This window comes from Chenopodium album, chromosome 7 (assembly GCF_948465745.1).
Source record: "Chenopodium album chromosome 7, dcCheAlbu1.1, whole genome shotgun sequence".
NCBI lineage: Eukaryota > Viridiplantae > Streptophyta > Magnoliopsida > Caryophyllales > Amaranthaceae > Chenopodium > Chenopodium album.
The window spans coordinates 67,275,140-67,291,042 of NC_137840.1; the positions used below are offsets into that span (position 1 = coordinate 67,275,140).

A 15,903-nucleotide genomic window follows, 5' to 3' on the forward strand; every position below is an offset into this window, starting at 1 on the left:
AAAACATATGTAGTATTACATATACTTGTGTTAAATAATGATATTAAAAGAATATGCATTCATAAAGTTTTAAATAAACATGTGTAAACAACCTATTTGATCCAATTTATATTAACTCAATTCAATTTGAAGCAAGTAGACTAATATGAATTAGTTATTTGACAATAGAAAATCCAAATCAACTTGAAATTGAACATAATCCGTATGAATTAAAATTTAACCCCAATACCTTATTTTTAGATTTTAGGAAAACTCCTCAAATTGGAGTGTGTACCATGTTAATCAATATATATGTAACGATAAGGATACAAAATACATACAATTTTTTTTTTGGAATTTAAAGAGCCACAAGGGCAAGGGTGAGAATTGATCCCAAGATCGGGTTGAAAACTCTAACTAGTTGAGCTATCCTTCACTCTCATACAAAATATATCCTAAATATGCTACAAACTATAATATCTGTCACTTATACTAGTTGTACATTGAAAATTATCATTAATGACGCCAATAAAACAAGACACATAAAAAAACATCAAAATTAATAGAAATACAAAAGTTGTAGGTTAGAGAGGAAGTATATTATAAGGGAACTGATTCCCCTTTATGAAACAGAAAAAATATAGGTCATCAATGACTATATAGCTAAACAAAAGTTCTGATAAATCATTCATAATTTGGCATTTTGTCCGGATACACCCTTATTAGAATTGTTTTAAAAAGCTATCACTAAACAAAAAATTATAAAAAGCCATGTTTTAACAAGAAAAACTAACCCACTACACAAGTGCTTTAAGATAATTAATAGTTAAATTTAAACATTATTGTTACTCTAAACAAATCTATCAAAATCCTTATTACCAAATCAATAATTCATATGCTATATTTTCAGTTAAAAGTAGGACAAAAGAAAAGTAGAAGCAACCCCGACCACCAAATCAACAATTCCCTACACACTAAATCACTAATTTCCCTTTAAACTTGATTAATTAATTAATTAATTTTGTCTTCTTTCCTTTTTTTTTTTTTGGTGTTCCATCCGGTTCACCCTTTGGGCTAATCCGGATTCGGGGATCAGTTCTGGGTGGTTAGGTTCCAGTCCCCTCCCGATTGTTGTTGCGGGGGATCGAACACGGGTCCTCCCTACCAAGTGTAGTCTCAATCACCACTACACCAACAACCAATTGGTATTTTGTCTTCTTTCCTTGCCATAATAACACTTGGATTTTTGGTCAATTCCTCGAGCTTACTTTGTTCCTTTGGTTTTTACGTCTATCCATTTATTTTGTTCATTATACTTTCTATTTCATACCATTCTCTTTTTTATTGTTTTACATTTTTAACATTTAATTTGGCAAAACTTTTTCTTACACAAACCTCACTTACAAGTAATACGACATTATTTCTTACAATAATAACATACTTTGAAGACTTTCACTTATGTTTTTCAATATATGTCCCACTTTCTAAATTCTCTCGGTCTCTCATATCCTCATCGGACTTTGTTACTATAATAGATAAATCTAACCTTTAGAAACGATAATAATATATCTTACATCTAACAACTAATTAGTCTTGGGCAAGGAATGCTGCAATAAAATAAAAAAACGTACTCCCTAACAAGAAAGGGATCACTCTTTAAATATATTATATATAATCACTTCGGTCTTACAATAAATTATTGTAAGCACGCCTCATACTCATACAAGATTTCGCCAAAATCAAAATCAAACATGTAGGGTTCTTCATTTTCTGCAATGCTGTGCTTGCTTCCATCTTTTATAATTCTTAAAGAATGTCGGTAATAATATGATTGAGTATCTTCTTTGAATTGATTGAAACGGCAGAAATACTGTTCAGGTGGGGGCTAATAATGAGCCGCCCCATTTTTGATTAATTTATGTTGCTGTTTGTTTTCTTGTCTTGTAATTTGTCTGTTCTATCTTCAGCTGCTGTACAATTTAACTGAATTCTGTAGTAGTTCAAGGTTGTTTCCTGGTATGTCTCTGACTCTTGTTCCATTCTTGTAGATTTTGAAGGCAGGAATGTTTGTTACTTCCTCTGACTTTACCAAGTATGGGTGATCTTGTACTTCCACCTGATTGTGTACATGTACATAATTGTAAGAGCTTCCAAATTAAAAGTTACACGTTAAGGTGTGACAAAACTGACCCATATTCGATTACTTGTACAAAAGTGACCTGACCTTGGCATATGTAGGAGAAGGAGAGTAGGACTATATTGATTGGTTTTTCATAAACAATGTAATTTAAAATTTATACAATAAAATGTGACAAAACTGACTCGTATCCGATTACTTAGATCAAAGGTGATCTGACTTTAACATATGTAGGACTAATATAGTTTGATTCATGTTAATAATGTAAGTCCAATGGACCCAATTTGACAAATCCCGAACTAATTGACTTATCACCTATATATGACCCAATTTAATAAAATCGATCGATCTGACCAATCAATACATTTGGCACATCTAATTACAATGTACTTGCAACAAACAAAATATAGTATTCATCTCCTACCAAATAAGGAATATTATTTTGTTCCTTCTGTAGTATTTAAGACAATTTGCAATATTTGGTTGCTTTAAATGCAAGCCTTGAATATGTTAAATGACAAGGCGTTGACTAAAAATTCCTTGACAAATGAGTTGTCCAAGTTAAATAAACACAGTACATACCTTCCTGTTTACATAATTAATTTTCACATCACATCATTTTCAAGCATGTTTTTTGTACTTCGAATGTAAACAAATATATTCATATTGACCATATTTTAGCCTATGCTTTGAAAAATATGTACATGTATGTTGAATAATGCTAGCTAAACCAAACAAACCTTGAGGAAATTGATGGATGGAAATTTCAGACAAACTTGTTCCAAGTGTGTCACTGCCTTTTCCTGGTTAGATTTGCTGCAGAACAGCACCACTGACATTCCTATAATTTTCGATACAGAGTGCACAAGTCAGTAATCTAGCCAAGTAAATAGTGACGCGATTATGGTGATGTTGTATAGTTACCTGGAGAAGTGATCAAGTGTCTAAAACACTCAATGCTAGATACTAAAACCACATCAGACCCAAACTTCATGTCTTTGACATCTTCACCGCGTTGTTTTTTGAGTTGAACCTTAGCCTCAAACAATGCTCGGCCTACTTCCTCATCCCCTGGCTTTTCCCTGATCAAAATTTCATAATCTTGTATCGAAGCTTCCCATCTTTCCATCTTTGCATTACAATGTGCGCGTCTTAGCCTAGCCTTGCTGTAAGAAGGCTGCAGGTTCAGTGCCAGAGTACAGTCCTCCATTGCTTTCTCGAATTGGCCTAGCTTAGACCGACAAGCTGCTCTATTACATAGAAGCACTGAGTTGTAAGGATCATACTCTAGTCCTTCACTGTATATGCTGCAAGCCTCTTGTAACTTTAACTCCTTGAAGAGCTTATTTCCCTTAGACCTTGCTACTGCCACAGACCGTGTTCTTATTACCATTTTCCTTGCTTCCTTGTCGTTTGGGTTGAGTTGTGCTGCTGTTTGAGCTGCTGTAATCGCGTCTTCAAACCTGCTCCAAAAAAAATAATTAACAGTCTTTAGCATATTTCACCTCCTTGCACTTCATTAAGAACTAAAACTAATGTTACTCCACTGACCTGCCTGTTGACATATAAATTTGTGCTTTGATTAAGTACAAGAAAGTAGTTTTTGTTTCACCAAATAATCGAGTGTAAAGATCCATGTCAAAATAAGGTGCCCTCTTAAAAGCTGCATAGGCTTCGTCGTGCCTGAAGAGATTCAGCAAGGCTTGGCTTTGCAGCGCGTAGATCTTCTTGTCAAAATTCAGGAAGGAAGGCAAATGTCAGAACCCCTAAACTCTAGAATTTCTGTATAAAACTAACAATTATGATATGCTTGATTGAATTAGGCACCTGTAACGAAGAATTAGCACCGATAGCTAATGCATCATGTGTCTGCCTTAGCAAAGTCCCCCAGTCCTTGAGCTCCTTGGCTTCATTACACCTACTGAGGCATTTTCCGAGAGCTTTGGCTTGAGTTATATCAGCAATACTCGCTATGCTTCCTGAAAGACTAAAATGTTGGACCGCTTCCTCTGCATACCCAAGTCTTACATAACAAAACAAGTCATTATCAACATATACAGAGAAACAAAATAAGCAGGGAAATTTAACTATGCAATAACATGATTAGTACCTTATGTAAAGTCCTGCAAGACGATGATGAGCTCGTTGATAACAAGGATCGATTCTGACAGCTTCCCTGCACTCGAAAACTGCCTCTAGGAGCCTGCCAAGGGCTGTCAAAACAGCACTTTTGTTGCTTCGATAGGCTGCTACACTAGAATCAATAGCTATAGCCTGATCATATAACACCAAAGCTTCCTCGTATTTCCCCTGCTTATACTTATCATTTCCCAAGGATTTTAACTCCTCAGGATCTAATTTACTGAGTGAACTCTGAAACCGCGGTTCATCAGTACTGTTTCTCCTTAGTATATTTCCCATAGTAACATTATTAATTTCCAAAGTCTTGCTGAGAATGGTGTTACTGTTAGGAGTAACACACTTCTGTTTCAGGCTATTGATTTGAGCCAACTGCAGTATGTTCCCTGAAGGAGCTCGTGGAGTTCCAGCCTCGCTTTGATCACCTGACGACTGTCGTTCCTGAATTCTGTTAGCGGAAGAGGAGGAAGATGATGTTGTGGAGATTCTTGCAGCATCAGAAAGTCTCCTACTCTGATTATGATTATGTGAAATCGAACACCTCGGACTTGCCACGTTAGACTTTACAGTTGGAGTAACTGATTTTTCTGTCACAACATTTTCAGGTCTGCATTTAACAGCAGCAGCAGAAGCAGAAGCCTCAACAGGCTTACCCTGATCTGTTTTCTCAGTTACATTCTTACTGTTTGTAGTCGAAGGCAGAGAACGGACCGAGGACCTCCTAGAGCAAAGACTACGACGTTGAAATAAGCCCCCTATGAAGCCACAGCCACTGTCAGACGACGACTCAACCATGTAAGTAGCCATTTTTCTGAAGGACTGATGTAAGAAAAAATGTGAATAAAACAGTAATTTAATGAAATAGGAAGGTAGGAGAGAAAAATATGATTAAAGAGATGACTTCAAGTAGAAGGGCATTGTTTTTGAAGATTATCCTATAGGATAGTGGAAAAGGGGGGCTTATATGTATAGCCTTAAGAAATTCTTCACTTCAATTTGGAGTGGCAATCAAGGAACCCACTTTATTACCTAATTTCAGGGGAGAAAGAGGAAGATTCTTATAAAAAAAATGTCCACTAATTTTAATAAAAAGAAACAATAATATATATTATTATTTATTTGGGTTTGTTGAAAGATTAGCAAAACTAAAACAATTATTAAGAAATTGTTACTATTTGTACTAAACTACCCCAAGTATGCCTTTGTTTACTTTTTAGTACACTTATCCACTCTTTCCTTTGTTTAATGGAGTGCTTAATTGGTTTATAATACAGTACTCTTATTGTTCATAGCTTAATTACATAGAGCCAAACACGTAATTTATGTGGCATCATCAACAACCTAATTAATATGATTTCACGGTGGAGGTAATATATAAATTGTGTGTGTAATGACATTAATCAGTTAAAACCTAGTGAAAAACAACTTACTTGTGATTCATGTTGAAGCAATGAAATATAGATCACACTTTTTACACGTTTGTAAGGTATAAGTCGTCTCGAATTTATAGCATCCTAATATTAATCAAGCACAAAATATATGGTGAAACAAACATACCTCTAAACTCTTTGAAAATTACTAGTCAAAAAATCCTTCATATTTTGTTATGAGTTACTATGACTTATCCCTTGTTAGTAATAATTGTACTTTCATTTTTTAGACCCCGTCAATCATAGTCAAAACATAACTACAAATAGTGAAAGAAACATAAAACTTACCTAATCTCAAAGAACATAATTAATTAATTCAACTCATTTTCAAGTAGTTTGATTACTAACTTTAATATGACAAACTTTGTTAATCAGGTGAATTATTCTATAATAAAATTGTAACAGGTGTAAAATTAATTAAGCAGTAGACTATTATCAGTAATACGATAAGTAATCCTACCAACAAGAAACTTTAATCCAATAATTAAGGAAGCTCAATAATTTAGCTTTGATTTTTAGCTAACTTTTTTTAATCCCATATTCACCAAATGGATTCAATTCATTCTCCTTTTCATTATTTTTTTCTTTATCTTTATAATTTTTTTTTTCATGTAAAATATTTTTGAATTAAAGGAAAAATTGTTAATTAATTAGCTAATTAATTAAATAATTAATAAAAAAGAGTTGTAGTGAAGTAGGGTCGTTTATTAGTTAATTAGAGTAATTTGGACCACTCGATGTAACCCAAAAATGAGGGCTTCGGCTAAGGTGATGACGAAGGGTTTCTTTAGTCGGTGCCGGCAGATAAATTATGGGGTTTATACTAAAACGACAGAATTTTGTGTATTTTTTGACCACCAACTTCCTCATTGTTTCACTTAATTTGTCAAGAATAATACTGCTTTTTGATGTTTGTTGTGCACATTTTTGTGTGATTGATTAGGTTGGCTGATGTTGTGCTTGAGTATTTTCTTGTACATTTGACGTACTTATAAGTGAAAATATTCTCGTTTTCCTAAGTATTACTCGTAATTTTATACGGTCTTTGTATTATATTCTGTAAGAGTATGATAATTGTACAAGTATAACATATATTTTTTTGTATGAAAAATGCACATACTTCGTAAAAAGGTAATGTTATATGCAACTCTAAGAATTGCATATAAGCATTAATAGTATAATTACAGTTTAATTTGACTTAATATTTTCAGTTTTATATTCTTAAGTCACGTTAGCAAGGTTGAATTAGTTAGGCAAAGTTATTTACTTATTTCCAATTAATTTGGAAATCTTAAATCATGCATGTTATGTTCTTATAAATATCTTCATTTATTTCGATAAGATAGGTCCATATAAATATGATTTAGGACTAAGGAATTCTGCATAAGGTTAGTAATATCAGATTATTTAGTTAAGAGACAATAAGGGATACCATAAATCAATATTTATTTATTTATTTATTTTCCTTTTTTTTTCTTATAGACGGGGACCAAAATTCATTTCACAATACAACTACGAGTTCATATAAGTTAAATTCATGATTATAAATTCAAAATGGTTAGATATGTTAAATTCAGGAATAACATATACTTTATCAAATGATATTCAGCTGAAAAAGGCACACCTATAATTTACATACAACTCGATGAAATCAAAAATCAAGAATGATCCTTAAATTTCATGAGTACTCTTTAGTATTTTGTTTGAGTTTCCATTTGGTAGTAGTATTACTTTAGTTAATAATTGTAAAGCAGCTCGAGAGATGGTTAGATCGAGCTTTCATCTAATCTTGGAGATCGATTTTAATCACTTGTCCTTGTGGCTCTTTTAACAACAACAACAACAAAATAAAAAATAAAATAAAATAAAATAAAAAAATAAAAAAATAAAAAAGTGTAAACCTTTTGATCTCAACTACAATAATGCAATCAATGGTGTTGGGAATGAGGTTGTGTAGGAGATATTCTATAGCTTGATTGATGTTTTTTGATTGACTAAATTCTAATTACTTAACTATCATTCCTTATCTCGTTGAAAACTCGAAATGACAACTACACTATATAATAATGAAAATCTAGTCTTGAAATTACGACCATCCAATGATATTTCCTTGATTTAAATTATCATTAGAATAGTAAATTTTAGATTTTTAGCTTTTGAACCAACTACTTGTTTTTTTATATACTCCGCAGTTTGCTATTAAGAGAGTCACAAGTGATCAATAATGTACGAATGTTTAAGCTCACATCATGACTCATGATTTCATGTGCATCACCCCATAATAATTATATTACGCGGCTTTTATATGAGATTATCCTTCACAAATCACAAACTTAATTTTATTTCAAAAAAAATAAAAAAAATCATAAACTTAATTAGATCAACTCGTCACTATCACAAGCAACTTTACATTTTTCTTTGTAAACAGCTGGAAAACAAACTAATCTTTCAGCTCACTCCAAGTACTGTATTTACCAATAAATGAAATAACAATCAAAGTGTGCAAATTTTGTACGTAAAGAAGCAAAAAGGGCCAATTATCACAATTCACAAAGTTTGGATTGAAATACAAACTACACTATGAATTGCATGGTCTTGCATACCATGTGTTTAACATTGTTCCAACAAATATAGTGAAATGTTAAATCAAATTAAATAAAGTGACATAAAATATGAAAATTCCCTTTTTATTACTTTAATGTGATGTGTACTTGTTTCTTCAAAAAAAAAAATGTGATGTGTACTTGTAATAATATAGAGACACAAAAAAAAGAGAATTTCGTCTTCTATTATTATGTAGTATATTGTCTATTCCATCTTTATTTCCAAACGAATTAAGGGTCAAATTTTGCAACTCAATTGAAGACAAAAAGGAAGATTAACGTCGGTATTTGGTCTCCTTCAAGATCTTCTTCTATAGTCCTTTAAGGCGACAGAAACGGCTATTAGATTTTGTATGTGTAATATACATACAAAAATTAATGAATTGGTGACAAAATGGCTAATTTTCTAAATACTTTAGATTTCATTTAAAAAATATAATTGAAGGATATATGTTTTGGAAAATTGCTACGTTACAAAGAGGATAATGGAGAACTCAATAAAAGAAAATTCGTAAGAAAAAAATCCTTAAGTAAGGTTTCAAAATTCAAATATTAGAGATTATATGTCCCAAGGAACATTTGATGATCTGTTAGTACTTTGGTGTCTAATGTTACTATGCGTCTACAATTTTTAAAAAATGTCTACTAACTTAAAGATAGGCCACCTTTATTATTATTATTATTTTTTTTTTTTGAAAGCATAGGCCACCTTTAATTAATTGTCCAATTTTGCCATTTAAACTAGATTATTTTGTGGTTGAAAATTGATAGAGTATATAAACCGATTATGTGCTTCAAGCATCAGCTTAATTTAACTTTTGGTTAAGATGGTCTTTAACAAAAATGAATTTACGGCCTGTTCTCTAACGTTGAAATTCAGTTCAGTTCAGTTTAGTTTAGTTCAATTCGGCTCAGTTCAGTTAAGCTCAATTCAATTCAGTTCAGCTCCTAATTTCCTTCTCTTATAAAATATTCATTTCACTTCAGTTCAGCTCAGCTGAGTTCAGTCAATGAGAACAGATCCTTAATAAGGGGACTAACCGACTTCATTCCACCAAACAAATCAACCTTAATCTAAGAAGAAGAAAAAAATACTAATGGATGTTGTTGAAGATATATAGAAACTTCACTTGAAGGTGTTCATTTTTTTCAATTTTTTTTTAAATTGTTGGATTGTTGATGACAATGAGAGGACACTTTCTTTATAAATTCATCATCACTAATAAACGGACTATAACTTCAATAGATACATACCAAGTTTCATAGATATATATATATATATATATATATATATATATATATATATATATATATATATATATATATATATATATATATATATATATATATATATATATTAGCGCGGTAATTAAGAAAAGTGGGGTTTCATGATATAATAAACTTTAAAATAGGATGAGTGGTTGTTAGGAGTGTAATTTAGTGAGTCATGTGTTTTAAATAAGGGATATAGTATAGTTTTTCCCTAAAGTAACTTTTCTTTTATAGTGTGTTGCAAGTATTGTAACATTTCCTTTTTAGGGAAGTGTTGCAAGTAAAAGAAAACGGAGGAAATATATATATATATATATATATATATATATATATATATATATATAGGAAGACTCATGTAAGAACCCTCCTCTATATAAGAACGCAATCTTATATAAGAACTAATCTCAGTCGTCCATTGGTTTTGATCTAACTACTCAAATTAATCTTAGTAATGGCATTTACGTAATATTAAGATCTTGTACAACCACTTTTTATTTCCCTTTCAAACAAAACTACGGACCTGTTTCGATTGACTGAACTCAGCTTTGCTGAACTGAACTGAACTGAGCTGAGCTGAACTTAACTTAACTTATTAATTAGTGATTTTTAACTACGGATTAGTGATCTTTGATTATTTATTGATTATTTATTACTATACATATGTGTATATACAAATGTATATATTAAAATATTTACGAAAAATATACTATATAATTATAATGAATAGAACTATTGTATAAAAAAAAATAGAACCATTTGAACAATGAATTGTATCAATATTATTATTGTTATTGTTATTATTATTATTATTATTATTATTATTAATTATTGATGATTATTATTATTATTATTATTATTATTATTATTTATTGATGATTATTATTATTATTATTTATTGATTATTATTATTAGTATTATTATTTCAATTATTATTATTATTATTATTATTGTTAATATTATTATTATTATTATTGTTAATATTATTATTATTATTATTGTTAATATTATTATTATTATTATTATTATTATTATTATTATTATTATTATTATTATTATTATTATTATTGTTTTTGTTGTTGTTGTTGTTGTCGTTGTAATAAGAGCTTAAAAGAATGAAATTTGGCTTTATATCATTAGCAATATCATTAGACATAAATTAAGAGCTGAGCTGAGCTGAACTGAATTGAATTTCAACGGAACAGAACAGGCCCTACGTTGTTTTGTTTCTCTCAACGCTGCTCGCCTCTTTCTCTCTCCTCACGCTACCTACTACTCAGCAACCAAAATTTCATCAAATTAATCAAAAAAATTCTCAGCTTTTGGATACATTATTGTAAGTTTATCAATTGTTTCATAATTCTATTTTTTGTTTTTATTTTTTGTTCGATTTTTTAAGCGATTTTATTTGTCAAATTTATCGATTTTGTCCTGATTTATTTTTGCGATTTTTATGCTCGATTTGTTCATATTGTATGCTCGATTTTTTCATTTATGCGATTTTGTATGCTCAATTTTGCGATTTTTTCATTTATGCAATTATGTATGCTCAATTTTGCGATTTATTTTCCTGATTTTTTTTAAAAAATTTTGTATACTCAATTTTGTTCTTTTTTTTTTTTCCGATTCCCTGATTTTTGCGTTTTTTCCCCCTAGATTTTTTTTTAATGATCGTTTTTTTTTTTTTTGACTATGAATTCGTGTTCCATTACAGTATTATTCTTTCGATTTTATTTTTTTTATTGCATATGTGTTTGATTATTGTGAACTTTGTTTCATTTTTGAATTATGTGTCTGGACTAACAACAAACCACAAACCACAAACCTAGAAGCAAACAATGCAACTTTATCACCACTTAGGGCATGTTCTCTTACGTTGAAATTCAGTTCAGTTCAGCTCAGCTCAACTCCTAATTTCCTTCTCTTATAAAATATTCAGCTCAGCTCAGCCCAGCCAATGAGAACAGGCCCTTATTGTTAATCAACCAAAAGTTTCTATTAAGAGTTTGGCCTCTCTCAACAAGCCTGAAATCCCAATATCTATCTTAGGAAGTCTATCTGCAGCTGTAAGTGGTGTAGTACCTCCAGTATTTAGTATACAGTATTCGCTAGTGTGATTAAAATGTTTTACAAGTGACCTGATATCTTGAGATAACATTCAAGGTTTTGGGCCCTTATTATTGTAGTCATTGGCATACGAGCACTAATGTCATATCTACGCTCCATCTAGAACTTATTTCTATGTCGTAGCTAAAATAAGAACATTATGCTTCAAGAGAGGAGTGAGGCAGATAATTCAAGTGGTGGTTTAGGTGCAAAGCTATCTACAAATGCTGCAACTATGCATGTTTTAGTAAGAGACACATTGGATTTACAAGTTCAATATTTTTCTTGAGCTTTATAAGGTTTGCTAATTGGTTTCCTTCTAAAACTAGATACTTTCATTTATTGTCTTTTTCTTAATCTCTTTCATTGGACTAAGTGGTTATCTTCAACTAAAGTTTATGCAAGGATGTATTGCTGATGCTAAGGTTGGACACTCTTCATTCTTCCTCTGTTTGAATAGAAAATTTAAACATGTTTATTCCTGCAAACTATGAGGAGACTAGCTGAGTTGCTAATGATGCAGTTGGAAGTATTAAACCAGTTGCATGTTTTTGTGCAGAGGAGAAGATAATTCGATTATATGAATAGAAATTGTTGGTTTTTAACTTGCTTAGTATGTGTGATGAGAAGAGAAAAAATATTTAGAACAAAGTAAGCAATGGTTTATTATTTTATACTTATGTTCTAAAGTTTCTTTATATGTTCTAAGTTTTTTAAATCTATGTTCTAAAATCATCTTACTATATTCTAAAGTTTACCTTATATGTTCGAAGGTTTACTCTATACGTCCTTGTCTGCCATCGGTTCAGCAAATAACAATGATCCCTCTCAGTTATCAGATAATTATTTTCCTACACATCTCACTAATATATGGCCTGCAGCTAGTGTAAAGATTTGGTTACAACAATTAGGAGAGCGGGAAATATTGTTGCTTATTTTGTTTAGACATGGGACACAAACGAGAGTTCGAAATTAGTTTGTATAAACACTTTCTCCCAAAGTATTCAAACTTTGGTGGACTTTGAGTTCCAATAATATTGTCTTCTTAATTTTTCCTAAATAAAATTCACATTATCCTACTAGCTCAACAATGCACAAAAGATGTGGGTTCAAATCCCATGTAGGTTCATTTGTATAATGTGAAGACCAGAGTTTGTATAAGAGTATAGTTGTGACAATTATTTTTATAGTTGTTAATCATTTCGAGCCAACCTTTTGTTAATTTATTTTCATATTTTACTTTTAAGTTATTATGGTTTCCTTTTCGAAAGTTTTTTAGTAATTTAGAGAGATAACTTATGTAGGAATCGAACCTACATCCTCTATGCATTTGCATAGTGCTCTTCCAATTGAGCTAATAGGTTTTATCATATGTTCTAAATATTATTTGCAATGTTCTAAAATTTACTTCTTAAGCCCTAAAATTTTCAATCTAAGCTCTAAATATATGTATGTTCTAAATTATTTCCTATGTTCTACATATAATTGTCTATGTTCTAATATATTTCCTATGTTCAAAATTTTTCTCTATGTTCTAAATTTATTTCCTATGTTCTAAATTTTTTCTATCTATGTTCTAATTTTTTTTTTTCATATGTTCTAAATCTAACCTTTTTTTTTTTTTTCTCATTTTTCTATGATTTATCCCATGTTCTAAACCAATGTTCTAATTTCCACTATACTTCAGAAGGCCAAAACAGAAGGTGAAAAGCAACAATAGAATATATAAAAGATTTGTCCGGTATGGAGTATGGATGTGGTTGTTGAGGTCGATCCCTATTAGAGAGATTTGCAAGATGGTTCACAAGAACTAAAAAGTGTGATACATATGCCCATAAAAGGCCACAATTACCAGAATTATTACAAAATCTACCTACTACTGTTGAACCATCCATTTAAGGATACATTCAAGCTAATGAGGTAATGACACTTCCTCTTTTCCCTTAACCCCATTTCATAACAACAAATCAATAGTTAAAAGGTGAACCTAAAGAAGAAAGTTACTATAAACTTATAAAGTCTACCAAAATGCCCGAAGACGAATGTTGATTAAACACTATGTCCATTTCAAGTTTTACCTCATTATGCAGCAAACATTCAACAATAAAATTCTCCAAATTATCCCAAACATTGATCTTAACCATCTATTTATTTATTTGACCTTATTCAACATGTTAATACAGAGGTATCAAACTACTAAACTATTTAATTTTTTTTTTTTTTTTACCTTCTTTAACATGCTCATGGAGTTAAAAATTCAAAAATCTCAAAACCATTATAATAACACTTTCTCTAAAGCATTGCTACAAAGAAACTAAAGGAATTGGAAAACTAGAACACCTAATTCATACATATATTGAAATGCTCAAAAGTCAAGTATTACGTATTAGGTTCTCATTGCTTCATAGGATATTTTAGTAGTTAATAATCAACATTTTAACATTCAAAACAGGTTAATTGTTGCTTCATTATGTTGTTCTTCGCTAATTTTCACTCGTATTTCACTTTGAATCAACTTTTGCGAAATCTAGGGTTTCATCTTTGCAAAATTTCTACTAGAATTATTCGATCTAACTTGTTTTGTGCAAGTTTTATGAGAAAATTCATAAAATTATGCAAAAATTTGAAGGCAATCATTGTTTTTTGGTTCAATTTGAGCAATTTTGTTGTTTAGAGGATAGAGAATATGGTGAGTTTAAAGAGAGAGAAAGTGGAGAGAAGTTTGGGCTGGGTTTGAGGAGAGAGAAAATTAAAAAGTCGGTTATGTATGTGGGTGTAATGTTGTGATATTTACAACAACGCCATTACTAAAATTATCTTGAGAATTAAGCAGTTGATATTCTTGTTGAAGCAGCTTATAAGTTGGCATCTAAAAAGGAGGAGAGTAAAATTTGGACGACATGCATTACATAGTGTACGTACGTCAATGGGCCAATTTAACTTTTTTTTCTTTTTTCTTTTTATTTTTTATTATTTTTTTTTAAGCTTGGTGATCAAGGGTTTTACTGTTGATCGAACTGCGTGAAAGCAAAACTTGCAAGAAGTGGAAAGTCATTAGCACACGTGCAAAATACGTAAAGTAGGAGTATAATTATTTTTAAACCTTAGCTTGACAATTTATTACTTGGTAAGTAAAATTTTAATACGAGTATAAGTTGTCACTTGTACAGTTGTACTAGACGATGCACATTTCTCCCTTATATTCTATTAATCAATATATATAGAGCTATAATTACGACAATGGCGGTTAAATATTTGGAAATTTTCAATATTCTTGGTCATGCACTCATGCATGGCGTCCAAAGGGTAGCGTACGGTTAGGTTAGTTGCGCAAATCTAATTAATACGAAGTAGAACCTAGAAAAAAAACACACAAGTTAGGAAAGGGAGGTATCAAGTATCATAGATCTTATGAAGATACACAAACAAAACTTTGTGAAAGGTATTTTTCTAATTAACCTAATGTGTTTATCGATCGGCCATATTTGATTATAAAATCTTCCTTATAGTAGAATATTTCATTGATGATCAAATATATATTCCCTACATTTTTACGTCGCGTGTTATAATTAGATCGGCATATAATTTGATGTTGGTTATGTTCAATATTGCTATTAATACTTATTTGGTTTGAAACTTTGAAAGACATACTTTGTTAAAACATAATATATATGATTCACAAATTTGTCACAACATCGATGCTACATTATGCATAACTATATAAACAATAAACGTCAATTAAATGCTGAAAATAATATTAAGCATATGCAGTTAGGCCTTGTTCTATTCACCTTAAAAAAAATAATATTAAGTAAAAATAATTTCAGTCCAGTAAAAATAAGTTCAGTTCAGTAAAATTCAGTTTTCTTAAAGAAGAATTATAATAGAAAATCAGTAAAAATAATTTCAGTTAAGCAAAAATAATTTCAGTTCAGTAAAATTAATTTAAGTTCAGCAAAAATAATTTCAGTTCAGTAAAAATAATTTCAGTTCAGCAAAATTAAGGTGAAGAGAACATGGCCTTATACTTGTTTTTGACAAATATATCAATGCAAAATTAGAGGGGCGATTGGAGTCAAATCTATATATAGTGGACGGAGATCATGAGTTACTTAACGACAATAGATTATTGATTTTATGTATTAGCTAGAGTTTTCTCCACAAGAACACATATTTTGAACCTTATCAATTATCAATTTATCATGCAACAATATAACTATTAAACCAAATTAATACTCGT

The 15,903-nt window shown here is 30.5% G+C and overlaps 1 protein-coding gene across 1 annotated transcript; it reads right to left on the reverse strand.

The window, feature by feature from the left end:
* Nucleotides 1-1,492: 1,492 nt before the first annotated feature.
* Nucleotides 1,493-5,288, reverse strand: LOC145638147 (TPR repeat-containing thioredoxin TTL1-like). Its single transcript, XM_081689108.1, has 6 exons — nucleotides 4,227-5,288; nucleotides 3,944-4,139; nucleotides 3,668-3,840; nucleotides 3,041-3,579; nucleotides 2,857-2,957; nucleotides 1,493-2,095 (listed from the first exon to the last, which is right to left on the reverse strand). Exons 1-6 carry the CDS (start codon nucleotides 5,060-5,062, stop codon nucleotides 1,943-1,945), a joined length of 1,998 nt encoding a protein of 665 aa, XP_081545234.1. The 5' UTR covers nucleotides 5,063-5,288; the 3' UTR covers nucleotides 1,493-1,942.
* Between the last annotated feature and the right edge of the window lie 10,615 nt (nucleotides 5,289-15,903).

Coding starts and splice junctions, on each gene's coding strand:
- LOC145638147 (XM_081689108.1), bottom strand. CDS start 5,062: ATGGCTACTTACATGGTTGAGTCGTCGTCTGACAGTGGCTGTGGCTTC. Junction 3,580..3,667: donor ATTTATATGTCAACAGGCAG/GTCAGTGGAGTA, acceptor TTTTTGGAGCAG/GTTTGAAGACGCGATTACAG. Junction 2,096..2,856: donor CATCCATCAATTTCCTCAAG/GTTTGTTTGGTT, acceptor GTACACAATCAG/GTGGAAGTACAAGATCACCC.